At 43.2% G+C, this 18,033-nt stretch overlaps 1 protein-coding gene and 1 pseudogene across 2 annotated transcripts; both read right to left on the bottom strand.

Annotated features, from left to right (window-relative positions):
* Nucleotides 1-5,551: 5,551 nt before the first annotated feature.
* Nucleotides 5,552-9,855, bottom strand: LOC144615600 (uncharacterized). 2 transcript variants are annotated; one of them, XM_078442464.1, is made up of 3 exons: nt 7,685-9,855; nt 6,059-6,093; nt 5,552-5,625 (listed from the first exon to the last, which is right to left on the bottom strand). In XM_078442464.1, the coding sequence occupies exon 1, from the start codon at nt 9,586-9,588 to the stop codon at nt 7,693-7,695; it is 1,896 nt and encodes a 631-aa protein (XP_078298590.1). In that variant the 5' UTR covers nt 9,589-9,855; the 3' UTR covers nt 5,552-5,625; nt 6,059-6,093; nt 7,685-7,692. The 2 variants fall into 2 exon arrangements, with proteins under 2 accessions (XP_078298590.1, XP_078298589.1); XM_078442463.1 differs by lacking the exon at nt 6,059-6,093.
* A 2,329-nt stretch (nt 9,856-12,184) lies between these two features.
* LOC145713732 (mesoderm-specific transcript homolog protein-like) overlaps nt 12,185-18,033 on the bottom strand; it is a 189,487-nt pseudogene continuing 183,638 nt past the window's right edge.

Here is an 18,033-nt window from a genome sequence, read left to right as displayed (position 1 = left end):
AACTAAAAGTAACCCTTCCCAATGGAATTCTCCTCTCTCCCTATTCACAAGGCATAAACACTGTCCTAAATAAGGTGTCTATTATTTTCAATGTGCTTCTCTGCATGCTATATATGCATGTATTCTTCCCGCACATGCTTTTATGCATATATGTGTATCTATAATCAACATAATTGTTTGAATGTTTTAAAATTTCATATACGTGGTATCATAACATTTCTATCCCTATGGAACTAGTTTATTCCCTCACCCGTTTTTCCACTGCCACCACCCAATCTTTGTCTCTCTAGGAGGTCTTTCTGTGTCTCAGGCCCCTCAGATTTCCAGTCTCATCCCCAGTCCAGCCTTTACTGTACCTTTCAGTTTACTCAAAACAGTTCCAAGTCATTGAATTAACGCTGGTATTACCATAGGAGAAACTCAGTCCCTCATAACAACCCCACCCCATCACTGCTGTAAACTAGTGGTGCTTAAACTTTAGAGTGCCAAAGGGGATGTAAAACTCTGCATGCCCACCTTTGGAATTTTGATTCAGTAGATCTGGAGTAGGGTATGAGAATTTGCATTTCTAACAAGTTCCCAGGTGATGCTGCTGCTGCTGCTGATCCATGGAAGTCAGGGGATACCATCTGGTATCAATTAAATGCAGTAGATGCTAGACCAGATTTCTCTTTCTCTCGACATAATTTTTTATTTTTTAAATTTTTATTCGTTAATTTTTAAAATTTATTTATCCTTTTAAAAAAATTTATTTATTTTTGAGAGAGAGAGACAGGAGAGGGAGCATGCTTGCATGAGCGAGGGAGGGGCAGAGAGACAGGGAGTGAGAGAAACCAAGCAGGTTCTGCACTATCAGTGTGGAGCCTAAAGGGGGACTTAAACCCATGAACCCTGAGATCATACCTGAGCTAAAATCAAGAGTCAGATGCTTAACAGACAAAGCCACTCTCATACCCCTAAAACTTGATATTTTACTTAACTTACACCTATCATAAAAGAATTTAAAACATGGTTTAAAACGATCCCTTTCAATCACAGTAAGGTGGGCCAGGAAAACAAAAAACAAAAACCAAAAAGATACAAAGATTGATTTGTATCAGTGTCAATATATATAAAAACTCTGCAGCGTATTCATTTCAAGAAAACTTTGATTTTTAACCTGAACAAATGCTGTCAAATACATCTGACAAAGGTAAAAGTCAGGTGTCACTGGATATCGGTTTTTCTGTGATGAAATCCACAACAAACCCACTGTAGAAAAAAATTCACATGGTCTATTGTAAAGGAGAAAATCTCAGTCTGCACAGAACAAATTTGATGTTTCTTCCTCCACTGTATATTTCTATTTATGCATTACAACTGTAGAATGAAATAAGAGACAATTAACAATTGCAAACCAGTAACATGCAACAATGATTTTCTAAATCAAAGAAAATAGTAAGTCCTATGTATTCCTCTTATGTCAATAGGAGAAATCAACACGTTCTCCTATCGTAACAAACTACTTTGGATATGTCTTCAATGCTTTGTCTGCATGTAAGTGTCCCAATTATCACAAAATGTGGATGCTCTTGGACTCAAGAACTACCAGTATGTGGCTAGAATCTGCCACTCACATAGGGATGGCACTGCATCAGTGGAATACATTTCAATGTCTGGTAGATACCAGTGATAGCCACAGAATGGCAGCAGAGAGCCCCTGTAGTCCATTTGTTAAGAATGGGCAGGAGGAACCAGGGCACCTGGGTGGCTCAGTCAGTTAAGCATCTGACTTCAGCTCAGGACGTGCTCTCATGGATCTTGGGTTCAAGACTCGCATCGGGCTTGCTTCAGATTCTTCGTCTCCCTCTCTCTTTCTCTCTGCCCCTCCCTCGCTCATGCTCTGTCTCTCCCTCTTAAAAACAAATAAACATTAAAAAATAAATAAATAAATAAAAAGAATGGGCAGGAACCTTTCCTTGAGCTCTATGTTTTAAGTATTTGTCATACTTTACTGTACTATGAGGGGAGAACCAAATGGAAAACACCACGATTAGTACAAGGGCAGTGGACAAGTACACAACCAGGAACTCATCTGTTTCCTCTGATGTAGTCATGTGGTTGCCTTGAAGCACCACAAAACAGCAGTGAGAGGGCCTGATGGCTCATGGTGGGGTAAAGTTAACCAAATGTTTAACGTGACCCACCTGTAAGATTTATAAAATTTGCAAGGTCGGAGGCAATACTTCAGTTGGGGTCCTACATGCCATATTCCTAATTATTCAAAATGTTTAATTCAACCAATAAACCGTTAAAACATGTTACATCTCCTTCCATGACAAATAGACTTTCATAATGGCCTGAAAGGTCTGGTTTGGGTTTTGAATTCATGGACTGCTTTACCTTTTGAGCCTTCAGTGTGGGAAGAATTACCACCAACCTTCCAGGCCCATGGCCCTGGACTAGGCCTCAGGCATTCATTCACCAGTCTGCATTTTCTTCCCACCCCGAGTTTTATCCCCCACCTTTGAGGACTCATTTGTATGTATGTGGACAACCTGGGCCAATCATTAACTGTTCCTCATGTACAGCCCTGCTCCTGCCATAGCCACCTGGAAGTACATACACCAACAAGGCTGTTAAGCCACAAAGGACAGCCCCAACAAAGGGCATGCTGGTGCTGGAAGCAGGCTTGGGTCCATTTGGATGAGGAGTTCTGGTGTCCCAGGTATCTCAAGGATGATATGGAGGAGGCTAGGACACTGCGTGTGCATTTATTCCTCTGGCCCCGTGGGAAGAACATATTGAGAAGAGAACCAAAGGGAGTCTTCAAAGCATGAAGTTCAGGAGACGGGCCTCTCTTGATAGGGTCTAAGAAAAATGTTGTGTTTAATAACTGGTACACCATGAACTAAACAATCAGAAACAAAATGAGGGCCTTCAAATTGCACTACAGGGATGGCTGTCTATTTGCCCCACCCTTTCCAACTGCTTAATGCTGAGAAAGAGCACTGTATGTTCTCTCACCATGTAGTTCTAGTCATAAGGTGTACTACGTGATAATACGTTTTAAACTGCCGGCACTGGTGAAAAGAAAAGTTTTTGGATGCATTACATTTAGTCACTTTAATAAACATTAATTGAGCACCTATGAAGATGGAGAACAGAGTGCTTGATATTTGGGGAAGGAAGAATAAAACCTCCTAAGTTTGTTGGTGTACCTGAGTGGCACAGTCCTTTGAGTGTCCAACTCTTGATTTCAGCTCAGGTCACGATCCCAGGTTCATGGGGTCGAGCCCAGCGTCAGGCTCCAACACTGAGTGTGGGGCCTGCTTAAAATTCTCCCTCTCTCCCCAGGGCACCTGGGTGGCTCAGTTGGTTGAGTGTCCGACTTTGGCTCAGGTCATGATCTCACAGTTTGTGAGTTCGAGCCCCACACAGGACTCGCTGCTGTCAACTTGTCAGTGCAGAGCCCACTTAGGATCCTCTCTCCCTCTCTCCCTGCCCCTCCCCTGCGTGTGCTCTCCCCAAAATAAGTAAATATTTAATAAAAGATTCTATATCTCTCTCGTTGTTCCTCTCCCCAACTCAAGCTCTATCTCAAGTTAAAAAAACAAACCTTCTAAGTTTGCAATTATTCAGGATTTCACAATCCATATGAATAGGGTCAAGAGGGGTGGAGCAGTAAATACACATATATAGATTTCTGCAGTATTAGTTAGAACATGAGATGTGCTACCACACAATAGGAAAGAAAGAGATATTGATGGAAAATACAAGCACCTAGGCAGCTTTACCTAAATGTAGGAACAGGATCTTCTATCATCAAACCTCTGGCCTTTCTCTGATCCTCCACTCTGGTAAACTAAGACTTCATTTTCCTTAAACAGCTTCCAGATAATAGGCCCATTTTCTCCCTTTCCTCTTTTAATTCATTGCCATTTTTATTAGGAAATATTTCAGATGTACACAGTCTATGGTACCGACAACACTACATCCATTTATCCACCGCCCCACTTAAGAAATACATTACTAATACAGTTGAATCCCACTGTGAGCCTATAGTGCGTTAAACTGCATCTTCCAAAAAGAGATTTTCAAGTCCTAATATCTATTCCTTGTAACTGTGACTTTATTTAAAAAGGGGGGTCTTTGCAAATATAAGCAGGTTAAGGGACACAAGATGAGATCATCTTGGATTAAGGGTGAGACTAAACCCAATGATTAATGTGAGTGCAAGACAAAGGAGAGGGAGGATTGAGTTGCCGACACACAGGGAAGGTCATATGAAAACGGAGGCAGAGATTGGAGTTATGGTGCCACAAGCCAAGGGGTTCCAGGAACCACCAGAGTCTGGAAGAGGCAAGGGGTATTCTCTCCTGGACCTTCAAAGGAAGCGTGGCTGTGTCCTCAACCTGTTTTCACCTGAAATCAGAACTTCAGAACTAGAGAACTGCCAGAATCAGCCCCCAGGGTGTGAGGGTATAGATTTCTGTTCGAAGCCCCCCACTTTGTGTACTTTGTTATGACAGGAGGAAACTAAGATGGCCCCTCGCCATTTGAATTCTCCTCTCTCCCTCTACACAATACATAACCACTCTCCTAGAAAGCTCTTTTTTGTTCCATTACATGCCTCTCTGCATGCTACATATGCATGCATTGCTCCAGTGCATGCCTTTTACCACATATACATGTATCCATAATAAGTATGTTTGTTTTGCACGTTTTGAAAATTCATATACATAGTGTCATAATGTTTCTATCCTTCTGGAATGAGCTTGTTCCCTTATCCATTATTTTGAAATACCACCACCCAAAGTTTGTCCTTCTAGGAGGTCTTTCTGTGTGTCCCAGGCCCTTAAGAATTCCAGTCTCATCCCCAGCTCGGTCAGTCCTTACTGTCTACCTGAAACATCCTCACATCAGTGAATTAATGCTGCTCCTACCACAGGTGAAGCTTGAGGTTTCCCCTCATTCATTGCTTGAAATGTGTGGTTCTCAAACATTACTGAGATTCGGTACCACCTGGGTGGACTTGCAACACTGGGACTGCCGGCCCAGCATCAGGATTACCAAGTCAGTAGGTATGGAGTGGGGCCTGAGAATTTGCATTTCTAAAAAGTTCCTGAGTGATGCTGATGTTGCTGGTCCACATCAGCCCAGTACAACCCAGCACCATCTTGTCTCTAGGTAAGCTAGGTCATCCATCAGGTACTTCAAAAACATGCAGTAGGGGCAGCCTTCATCTTTCTTTATATAAATTCTTTATAATTTTGTAATTAATTTGAGGATGCAATAAAAGAACTTAAAACAGGCTTACCAAATGGTTGAAAGTGATTCCTTTCAGTAATAGTAAGGTGGGTCAAAACAAAAAGATACAAAGATAGGTTTGAGTCAGTGTTCTATATCTAAAACCCTGCAGCTTATTCATTTTAAACAGGCTTTCATTTTTAATTTGAACAAATGTTGTCATATCTCTCAAAGGTGTAAAAAAAAAAAAGTGACATCACTTGTTTAGTGATAAACATTGGAACAAAACCAGTGGTGATAAAATTTCCATGGACAACTTAAAACCAGAAAATCTCAATTCATTGTAGAACAAACTCATTGTGGCTTCCTTCGTTCATGCCTTTCTATGCCTTCAAACTGTAGAAGAAATAAGAGACAATAATTGAACTCGATTAAAATGCACCAGTGACTTTCTAAGTCTAAGAATAGGCAATCCTATGTATGTCTGTGCTAACAGGAGAAAACATGTTTTCTTCTTGTAACCCAGACACATGGGTATTAGGGTGATCTTGCACATCTGATGTCCTCAATTCTGTCACACACCAACCTCATCTCCTATTTCCCAAACACCAATAAGGCTTGTCCTGTTTTGTTTTGACAGAACATTCTGGTATTTAGACATTTCTTTCCATTTTAAAAGACTCTTCTCTATCCATAAACTATCGTCTCTTCTTGGGATCCTAGATCTCAAGTCACAGTATCCGTAAAAGGAGAAATAAAGAGCCAAGAACAAAATATGCTGAATGTAGATCAACTTAATTATCAATCCAGAGATAAACAATAATCTTACCATGACTATTGTTTCTTTTTTCTTTTCATTGTCCCCTAAAATATAAAAATTTACAACTGAATAAATGGTTAGGTAAAATCATTAAATGTGGTCCTAAATAAAATTCTTATGATAACCTGTGTAAGTAGTCGCATTCTCAAAAGAATTCTCTCCTTGGGGCGCCTGAGTGGCTCAGTCTAGTGACTGACCCACTCTGGATTTCGGCTCAGGTTATGATCCCAGGGTTGTGGGAGTGAGCCCCAAGTCAGGCTCTGCACTGAACTTGGATCTTGCCTAAGATGCTCTCTCTCTTCCTCTCTGTCCCTCTCCCTCACTCATGCATCTCTCTAATATAAAAATAATTAGGGGCGCCTGGGTGGCTCAGTCGGTTAAGCGTCCGACTTCAGCTCAGGTCACGATCTCGCGGTCTGTGAGTTCGAGCCCCGCGTCGGGCTCTGTGCTGACAGCTCAGAGCCTGGAGCCTGCTTCCGATTCTGTGCCTCCCTCTCTCTCTGCCCCTCCCCCTTTCATGCTCTGTCTCTCTCTGTCTCCAAAATAATTAAACATTAAAAAAAAAATTAAAAATAATTAAAAAATAAAAAAGAATTGTCTCTTCGTTAGTCTAAGAGAACTTATTTCTCTGGCTAACTGATGAAGGCCCAGCCAGTGTTCATTCAAGTCCCTTTAGCCCTTTGTTCTGGTAAGTGTGGTGTTCGAAACAAACATTGGTCTCTGCCGCCAGGGCTGACACATTTCTCACTTGTAGAAGACTTACAGCTATAACTGAAAGGACTTGTAACTATGAATGAAGTACATTACAGAATGTGCTACATTCTGTAACAATATACATCATTAACATTACACTGTCTGGTAGAACTAAATTTTTGACATTGGTTTTGTTATTTACTTTACTGGGGAAAGGTGTGCTGTTTTGAAGGGACACATGCACCCCCATGTTTATAGCAGTACTATCAACAGTAGCCAAAGTATGGAAAGAGCCCGAATGTCCCTCGATGGATGAATGGATAAAGAAAATGTAGTATATATACATATATACATATATATATATATATATATATATATATGTATATACACACATATATATATGTATATACACATATATATATATATATATATATATATATGTATATACACATATACATACACACACACACACACACACACACAGTGGAGTATTACTCGGCAATCAAAAGGAATGAAATCTTGCCATTTGCAACTATGTGGATGGAACTGGAGGGTATTATGCTAAGTGAAATTAGTCAGTCAGAGAAAGACAAAAATCATATGACTTCACTCATATGAGGACTTTAAGAGACAAAACAGATGAACATAAGGGAAGGGAAATAAAAATAGTATAAAGACAGGGAGGGGGACAAAACAGAAGAGACTCATAAATATGGAGAACAAACTGAGGGTTCCTGGAGGGGTTGGGGGAGGGGTGGGCTAAATGGGTAAGGGGCATTAAGGAATCTACTCCTGAAATCATTGCTTCACTATACGCTAACTAATTTGGACGTAAATTTTAAAAAATAAAAAATAAAGTTAAAAAAAAAAAAAAGAAATTCAGAAACATAACTGATGTATGTGAGGCACAGTTGGGTGACACACAAAGCTACACACAGATACCTGGGTTCTCAGGGATTGCTCTCTTCTGGGTCCAGATCTTTTTCAGCTTCTTCACTTCTCATCACTTCTCCTTTCTTTTCCTCGCCTCCAGCTTCTTGGACCTCATTATCAGAGCTTTCATATTTATACCCACTGGCTTCATTAGTGAAGAATAATACGGACTTCGGGACCAGAACTTCACGGAAAAAATAGCCCAATTTATAATCGGTGGCCACATCCATTACTCTGCCCTCAGGATAATCAGGAGGATAGAAGTAGGTGAAGAAGGAACAGCTGGGCATCTTCCTAGTGGTTGATACACTTCTTCGGCCCTCACATTTCCGCAGCTTGGTAGTTTTCACGGTGACATTTTCCCCCTCTTTCCAGTAGATCTCACACCCTGTGCTACCGATAATTTCTGGCCCTTTGGAGAAGAAGGGGTCAGAATCATCTGGGTCTGATCGCACTCGGTATGTTTTCGTCAGGACTTTGTTGAAAAAGTATTCGTTTGACTTAAAGATAAATTCTATGGTGAAGCTCATTGGTTCCTCAACTTCCGAAAACTTAATTTTTACATCTTCCAAGCGCTGTAGTACAAGCTCATCATTTCTTCGGATCATCCTACCAAGCATCTTCACATTTTTAAAAGCCATCAACCAAAAGTGAGGTATGCCATCTGCTTGCCCTTTTCCTTCAGGCTCTCTTTCCATTTCCCCCGCCCCGCCTTCCTGAACACCTGCTTGCCACTGACATTCGCCTTCTGTGGGCTCATGGATTGCATTGATGATCTCCGACCTCTTATCAAACAGAGGTTGGTAGAAGGCAGCATACTTTTTCTCAAGATCGTGGAGATCTTTATAGAACTGAGCTTCTACTTGCGCATATTGGGCCTGAAGGTTTTTGAGAGCGAGGACCCGCTGCTTCACCGCTAAAGGCAAGTGCTGAGCACTGCCTGCCTTTGAGCTGGGTGCCCCAACAACGGGAGCTGCAAGGGCCTGAGGACGTGACGGCCACTCGCCAACCTGGACCTTGGCGGGTGCACAGGCTCCAGCCTCCCAGAACTCAGAGGCATCACCCAGGGCCTCGTTTTCTTTGACCTGGGCCTCTGCTGCAGGTTCCCCAGCCTTTTGGGATGCAGCCCCCTCTTTTGGTTCCTGCGGCCCCGGCGGCGAGGTGCCCTCTGCCAGGGACTCACCCACCCCGACCTCTGCTTCCTCTCTCGGGTTCTCCTGATCCTGGGGTGCTGGTCCCTCTCCAGGGTCCTGGGATTCCCGGGAGTGGCTGCTGACCACCACGCGGCCTTCGCGGGGCCCAACCAGGACATGGTCGTTATCATGGATACGGTGTAGAAGAAAATGGACCAGAGTCCTGAAGAGGGACCGAAACTGTGCCACGGGGGCCTCGGGAGCACCCGCAGGGAGGACTTGTGGGCCCTCTTGGCCATTGCTGTCTTCCTCCTCCTCTTCAGTCTCTTCCTCTTCCTCCTGACTGTCTTCCTGGTTTTCGTCCTGCTCTTCCGACTCATATTCAGACCCCTCCTGGTCCCCAAACTCAAATTCGAAATCTTGAGATGGGTAATCATAGTCGTCCTCGTCCCCAAACTCGAACTCGAAGTCCTCTTCTTCGTCGTCTTCGTCCCCGTCCTCATCTTCGTCTTCCTCCTTGTCTTCTTCCTCTTCCTCCTCTTCTAGCAGCTTCACAACCCAGCTCTCTTCTGCGGCCCAGGTGGCCTCCTGCCCATCCTCCTCTTCAGGAAGGGCTCTGGAAACCTCTCCGGGAGGCAGGAAGGCCGCACCCTCCTCGACTCCGCCCTTCCCTTCTGAAGGTGACACCCAGACCCCGAGGGGCCTGGGGTCCTGGCCTGCCCCATCACCAGCTTTGTCCTGGCCACCTAGGACCAGATTTTGCTCCTCTGTGGCAGCCATGGCAGGAGCGACTTGCCAGTCAGTGCCTCAACTGGAGCTTTGACTGGACTGCAGCCACAACTTTGGTGAAAATGGCGTCCGTGAAGTGACTGCCCTCAAGGGGAGGCTGTTGGCAGCAGGGCCTGTGCCGAGCCGGTGGGGGCGGCAGAGAAGATGGCTTCAGAGGACATAACAGTCTGTGAAGGTGCCTGTGGAAGGCCCGCGACACGAAGGGCAGAGGGGCAGCCCAAGGAGCGGCCGAGCCAGACCGCGCCTCAGGTGGCTGTGGATGCGGTGGGGGGGGGGGGGGGGGGCAGGGGAGATTCCGTTGGGATGGTGACGGGAGGAGGAACTTGGAAGGGTCAACAAAGGGTCACTTCCCCCATCGCCAGCTCGAAGCTCATTTGCTGAGAAGCAATGACTGACATGCCCAGCGTCCAATGAGTGATCGAGGTCCTCCGCTTCCCTCAAGGCTCTAGTATCCTGTGTTACCCTTCAGTCCCACACATGTCCTCTTCCTTTTAATTCTGTGATTGCAAGCAGAACCATAGTGTCCCTGTAGGGCGGCACCCTGGGGTATGCAGACTGCGTTTTCTTCCCCAATTCCTGCCCCGGGGTGGCTCATGCCAGTAGAGACACAGTTATTTAAGAAAAAATAAAATAAAAAGGTGTGTAAATCAAATAATAGTAATCAGTAATGGTAAAAGACCTCCCATAAGAGAGAAAGAGAATTTGGATGTTTTAACTTACTCAAGCTGCTTAGAAAAGAACATACAAAGTTGAAATGGATGTCATGAGAACAGAGAATGGAGGAAGTTTTAAAGTAGGAGGTGCAAGGTGATTCATGGATGTGCCCAATTCACTTCAAGCCTCTAAAAGAATGAATAAAGAAAGAGAGTTACTTCTTGTAAAGAAAGGCCTGGGCTAAGCACAGACTATGGACTGAATTGTGTGCCCACCCAAATCCATACCCACAGTGTGATGGTATTTGGAGATGGGGGGGGGGGTGGTCTTTGGTAGGTAATTAGGCTTTGATGAGGGTGGGGTCCACTTGTTGGGATTAGTGCCTTTATCACAAGAGATTAGAGAGCTTGCTCTCCATCTCTCTGCCCCACCCTCCCCCGATCCCCTTTTGTGAAGACACAGAAAGAAGGCAGCTACCTACAGGCCAGGATGAGGGTTCTCACTAAGAACCTGACCAGATAGCAACCCCCACCCCTGACCTTGGCCTTCACAGCCTCCAGAACCATGAGAAATAAATGTCTGTTTTGTAAGCCAGCCTGTCTATGGTGTTTTGTTATGGCAGCCTGAGCAGACAAATACAGCATGGCAGGGTAAGCTTCCTAGAACGACCTCTCAGTCAACAGTACGAGTCTTTTTGTTGTATTAAGCCCTACTTAGCCAAGACTTCATGTGTAAAGATTCTTGAAGCTAGGAAGAAATCAACAGTCATTTTTTACTAATTCCATCTGCTGTTGCCACTGAGCACAGAAGCAAGCCCGGGTGCTAGTTGTAACTTCAAGTTCAATAGAACATGAGCTATGTCCCTTACGGGAGACACACTCTCTTTGATTCTGACAAACACGAAAGTGTCACGGATGGGAAGCACACATTCTGCAAGTGTGCTACGAGAATAATCATGAGGAGAGCTGTTGCAGCTACTCTGAGATAGTATGGACCCCTACCGAGAATTTGGTTCAAGTGTCAAGACCAGTGTCACCACACACACCACCGAGAGGATATGAATAGTGTATTACTTACTTACATAATGAGGCTTTGGAGCGGAGAGCATGACAGGCTTCCCAGGCAGCTCCCCCAAAAAAGCTTGAGACAGACAGGAAAGGAGACTGGTTTGGGAGTTTTATTGTGGTTAGTGGATGGGGGCGACATGAGGGTTTCCATGTGCAGGCAGGGGCTTGTGTAGTTTGAACCCCACCCATCCAAGGGCACCAAGGGAGAGAACACATAGGTGTTTTCACAAGCTTGCCCAGATGTGGGGCACTGGGGTAGAGTTTTAAAAGCCCTCAGCCATGAAACGTCAAAGAATGGAGTCAGACCCTTTGTTACAATTCACCCCTGACATGTGACTGATGACAAGCAAAATGGGCTGCTTCTATTTAATTGAATTCAAACTCATGGAAGTAAGGCATTATGGCACTCTGTGAGTCCTGCAGCCTGAGGCAGGATAGGGAGGTGAAAGGCCCCTTGACTGCCTGTTCAGGAGCCCAGCAGTGTGTATCCTGAAAAGCGAAATGAATGCCTCGGTCACTACCAATGATGTCTGGGACTCCAAAGCAGATAAGGGGTGTCTTGGCGAGGCCTTGTATTGTGGCTTTAGTATATGCTGAGTTAGGTGTAACCTTGATTTATATTTTAGGAGACCACGGGGCAAGAGATCCCCGGAGTTCTTTATCCCAAAGGGGACAATCTTGAACAAGGAATGGTCGTTGCTGCCATTGGCCCTATCAGCCGGCCAGACAAGGACAGTGGCCCTATAGTCTGTAAAAATGTGCAGATTGGGCTGACTGTTGGCAGCACATCCAGCGCTAAGGTGACTGCCTGAAGTGCAGTCAGTTGTGCTGACCGTGGGTCCCTTCTTACATTAGAGATGTCCTGGTTAAAGGCTGAGAGCTCCATCACAGGTGCCCAGAGTGACAGTGACAATCCCACTCATCAAGCAGACCAACCCCCATTGCTCCTCACTCAAGTGATCCCAAGAGGCATCTGTGGTAGCCATGGGGTCTGAGAGAGGGGTGACCTCCTCCAGTACCATGGCATCCTGCAAAGGAGTGACAATGGGGAAGGCCAGGCCCTCCTGCAAGTGGGGTATGGCAGAAGGCCCAGGTTTGCCTCTATCTGTAACAGGGAGACCTTGGTGGCTTTGCCAGACTGGTGGGGGTGCTGCTACGATAACCCAAGGCCTAAAGGGAAACTGGCTACTGAGTGTCACAAGCCTGGGGCCCATGAGAACTTCTAAATCCAGGAGAGTTCAGTATGCATCCAGCAATTGCCACTCTAATGTCTTGTATCATGGGGCCGGGGAGGGCTGTTTCTTACATCAGAGTCCCACTGGCAACTTATGATCATCACAGGAAGTCCAGAGATTCCAGGAGGCATGAGAAGAGGTAGCCAAAGCATCTGCAGTGAAGGGCTCTCTGGGAGGCCCTAAGAGGAGTGCCTGCTATTTTATAATTTGGACAGATTCTAGAACCTTTTGTTGTAGGGGGCCCTTTCAAGGTGAGCCAATTTTTAAATAACAGCACTGATGGGCTTCCCTAACACTGGCCAATGAGTAATTTCCCACTGGAGCCACCAAGGTCTAAAAGATGCTGGGTTTGTTCTAACATTGCAGGTGCCAAGAGGGCCAATAGCTGCTTCTTGACAGTGTCAGTGATGAAACAGCCCTTGGTTTACCAAATAATTTTCGGGAATTTAACGAAGGTGGCACGGCCTTGCCCTATGTGTGGGACAATGGCCCGTCCCCTTTTTGTAAGCCCCTTTGTGAGTATTTGCATGTTCTGAGTCTTTCAAATGCCTATCCTTGGAGGAGGAGGTCATCCATGTAATATCATACGTGTGATCCTAGACAAATGTGGATGCAGTTAAACTCTTGCCTGTGTAGACCATGTACGATGGCAGGGCTGATACAGAGGTACCCTGTGTGTCGCCAGGTAAATGCGTATCGCGTCCCCTCAGAAGTGAAGGCACACTGAAACTGAGACACTGTTGATATACAGCCACCGAACAGAGCACATTAGCCAAGTCTATAATAGCAAAGCCTTTACCGGCTGCTGATTGGATGGAGTCCATAATTTCAATAACATTGGGTATGGGGGCCTTAATGTGTGAGACCAGGCACTGAGGTACCAAGGCTGCGGTAATCCATCCTAAGGTGCCATTCATTCTTTCCTAGTTTAAGAACAGGCCAAACCGGAGAAGGTTAAATGGAGAAGCAGTGGGGAAAATCATTCCTTCTCTACAGAGGACTTACCTCATGGATTTCAATCTGTTATAGGCCCTGTTTAATTTTCCCTAAGCCCATAGTCAATGTTTTTCAGTGGGGATAGTCCAGTGGGTCCCATTTTGCCAAGCCAATTTACAAGTGGCAAAGACTTAATTTAACTTTATTAACCACTGTGTCAGAGTGCCTATGCCTACTGTAAGATACTGGAGGACAATGGGTACCATGACCATGGGGAATTGAGGCAAGGCAATACTTCCAATGCATAAGGCAAGGTAAACCCATTTTTCCTCTATCAGTAGCTACCCTAAGATTGTAGGGGTGTGATTTCCAAGTATTACTATAATTTGAGCCCCACAATGAGAACATAGAGAGTTTCTAAATGTTGCATTTTAGCAGATGTTGAAGATAATTCAGTCTATTTGTAAAAGTGTAAAGACAATCGGCACCTTTTATCTGTTTCTGTTGATGATGATGATGATGAATTCACCATTTTGGAAGGTACATGTCAGTGGCATTTAGTACAATCACAATGTTGCCCAGGCATCGCCTCTGTCTAGTTCCAAAATAAACCATCACCCCAAAAGGAAACCCCGTATCCATTAATTAGTTCTTCTCCATTTCCCCCCTCCCTGCCCCCAGGTTCTGAAAACCACTTATGTTGCTTTCTTTCTCTATGAATTTACCTATTCTCCATTTATTTTATATTAGCTATATTTGATACAAGTGAAATCATACAATATGTGACCTCTTGGGTCTGGTATCTCTCACTTAGCATAATGGTTTTGAGGTTCATCCATGGTGTTGCATGTATCAGTACTCCATTCTTCTTTAAGGCTGCATGATATTCCATTGTATGGATAAACCACATTTATTTGTACATCCATCAGTTGGTGGACACGTGGGATGATTTCACCTTTTGATTACGGTGAAAAGGACTGCTACGTACATCTGTATGCAAGTTTTTGTTTGAATAAATGCTTCCGATTTCAGGGGATGGGAGTGGTATTTACCTAAGAGTGGAATTGCTGAGTCAGTCATATGGTAATTCTACAGTAAACTATTTGAGGAGCTGCCAAACTTTCCCCACAGTGACGGCATCATTTTACACACCCACCAGTGATGTGCAAGGATCTCAGGTTCACCACATTCTGCTCAATATGTTTTATTTTTCAGTTAAAAATAAATTCCATTACACCCGCCCTTGTGAGTATGCCGTGGCATCACATGGTAGTTTTGTTTGCATTTCCCTAATGAATAAGGACGCCGAGCTGATTTCCATGCCCTTATTGCACATTTGTGTATCTTTTCTGGAGATATTTGTATTCACATCCTATGTCCATTTTTAATTGGATTGGCTACTTGTTGTTGTTGGCTTGTGTTTTTTATGCATTCTGGATACTAGACCCTTATTAGATACATGCTTGCCGCAAAATGTTTACCCCATTCTGTAGGTTGTTTTTGCTTTCTTGTTAATATCCTTTGACACAAAAACGTTTCTAGTTTGGCAAAGGCCAATTTATCTATTTTTTTCTTTTTTTTTTTTTCCCTCGTGCTTTTATTGTCATATCTAAGAATCCATTGCCAAATGAAAGGTCATGGAGATTTGCCCCTAATTGACTGAATTATATACCCCCAAATTCATATGCCCTAGACCCCATTATCTCAAAACTTCACTATATCTGGTGACTGGACTTTTTAAAAGGTAATACAGTCAAATGAGATCATACGGGTGGGTCCTAACCCAATCTGACTGGTGTCCTAGAAAAGAAGAGATAATTTGAACATACAAAGACACACCAGAGATACATACATACACACAGAGGAAAGATCATGGAAGGACATAGTGAGAAGGCGGCCACCTGCAAGCCAAGGAGATAGTGCACAGAAGAAACCAAACCTGCTGACAACTTGATCTCGTACTTCTACCCTCTGGAACTGTGAAGAAATAAATTTCTGTCTGTCGTTTAAGCCACCCAGTCTGGGGCATTTTGTGATGGCAGCCTTAGAAAACTAAAATACCAGGTGTGGACAGACAAAGCTCCTACTGAAACACTCTTTGTCTTTTCCATTGATGTTGTTGTCTTTCTTATTCATTCCATTTCCATACTTTTGTTATTTAGCTTTGGGGTGAAACCCATCAGAGAAATTTCCAGGCAGAGGAGAGAAATTAAACCCTGATATTTTAGCCAAAAGACGGTACGGGTACCCTGAAGCACTAGAATTCACCAAGGATTTTGCTGAGAGAATGGAGTTCATGAAAATGACCACATAAAATTGTGCATAAAGATCTGAGCTCTGAACAAACTGCACATGCATGTATCTGAACCTAAAAAGAATATTAAACGATTTGAGTATTGATCAAGCAAGTAGACCACTGTCATTATCCCACATTCCTCACTGGTTGCCACATATATAAGCCAGATATGAATAGCACCACAAAGGCTTTGAAAGGTGAACGGAAACTGGAACAACAGCCAACAAAATTTAGATACGAATTTTGGCCTGAACCTAAAACAAAGCTAAACTGAACTTAGCAAACAATATAAACATGCTCCGTAGGATTCAACGATACAGTGTCTAAACACATAATACTAAAATATTCAGGATATACGTAGAATTAATTACTATATGAAGAACCAGGAAAATGTCAATAAATTCCAAAGGAAAACACAAGCAACAGGGGCAAACACCAAGATGACACAAGTATTGGAAACAGAAGAAAAAGATATTAAAGCAGCTATTATACTACAAGAAGTAACAGCTGTTGGTAAAAAACTAAATCAAAAAGGAATGCTATTCTCTAATTTTTCAATCTCTATACACATGCACCTATAAATACAAATTTATACATACAAATACATGTATATATGTACACACACATATATGTGTATATACACACACACATATAGAGATATACTTACACATGCACATCACACACACACACACACACACACACACACACACACACACATATACACACATATACACACACACGGGAGAGCTGTCAAGCCAAAGCTGCAGCATGCATTTCTGTGAGGCATTAAAAGTTCCATCCGTCAACTTCAGACCCACTCTATGGTGTGCAGCCTTTTTTGAGTGCCCAGAAAGTTCCACCAAACTTTGTAGAGACAAGTATAGAGGACCTATATGTGTACACAAATGATATCATGGTTTTATCAGTTTCGTTGTATTTACATTTGGCCACAAAATGAGATTTTTTAATACAGCCCCTTCTGCAATTTCCCTTTATCATACCGCCTGACATCATTTTACACCCCCCCCCTTCCCTACAGAGGGATGTGAATACCACTCCTTTCGACCTCATCACCTTAGCATCTATATGGCATTATATTGTTCAGAGAACATAATTTGTATAAATTAAAATGTTTTAAGTTTATTGTGGCTTATTTTAGGGCCCATACAAGGTCTGTCCTGCAGAATAACCCATGCCCTATTGAAAAGAATGCATATTCTGTTGTTGAGTATTCTATAGATGTCTGTTAGTATGACTTATATAGTGTTGATTGCATCTCTTAATTTCTGCCTGATCTTCAGCCTAGTTGGTCTATTTATTTGTAACAGTGAGTTGTTGAAGCCTCCAACTAGTGATGAATTGTGTATTTCTCCCTTCATCTGTGTTAGTTTTGGTTTCATGTATTTAGGCACTTTGTTGTTAGGTGCATTTATATTTTTAATCATTATATCTTTTCTATGAATTGTCCCTTTAATCATTATCAACTGTCTTTCTTTGGTCAGTAACTCTCTTTTGTGTTAAACTCTATTTTATCTGATCTTATGATACCCAAAGGAAAAAAAAAAAAGGTTACTTTTGGTTATTCTTTCCATATTCTATATTTTCCATCTTTTTACTTTCAATTTATTTTGAATCTAAAGTGTGTGCCTTGTAGACAGCATATCATTGGACAATGGCTTTTTATTTATTTATTTATTTATTTTTAACTTTTATTTTTTTTTATTTAATTTTTTTTTCAATATATGAAATTTATTGTCAAATTGGTTTCCATACAACACCCAGTGCTCATCCCAAAAGGTGCCCTCCTCAATACCCATCACCCACCCTCCCCTCCCTCCCACCGCCCATCAACTCAAAACCACACTCAGATATCACCTCACGCCAGTCAGAGTGGCCAAAATGAACAAACCAGGAGACTATAGACGCTGGAGAGAATGTGGAGAAACGGGAACCCTCTTGCACTGCTGGTGGGAATGCAAATTGGTGCAGCCACTCTGGAAAACAGTGTGGAGGTTCCTCAGAAAATTAAAAATAGACCTACCCTATGACCCAGCAATAGCACTGCTGGGAATTTACCCAAGGGATACAGGAGTGCTGATGCATAGGGGCACTTGTACCCCAATGTTTATAGCAGCACTCTCAACAATAGCAAAATTATGGAAAGAGCCTAAATGTCCATCAACAGATGAATGGATAAATAAATTGTGGTTTATATACACAATGGAGTACTACATGGCAATCAGAAAGA

Source organism: Panthera onca, chromosome X, assembly GCF_046562875.1.
Source record: "Panthera onca isolate mPanOnc1 chromosome X, mPanOnc1 haplotype 2, whole genome shotgun sequence".
NCBI classification, from domain to species: domain Eukaryota; kingdom Metazoa; phylum Chordata; class Mammalia; order Carnivora; family Felidae; genus Panthera; species Panthera onca.
Note: the sequence above shows the minus strand (reverse complement) of the source record. Positions and strands in the feature narration are given on the sequence as shown.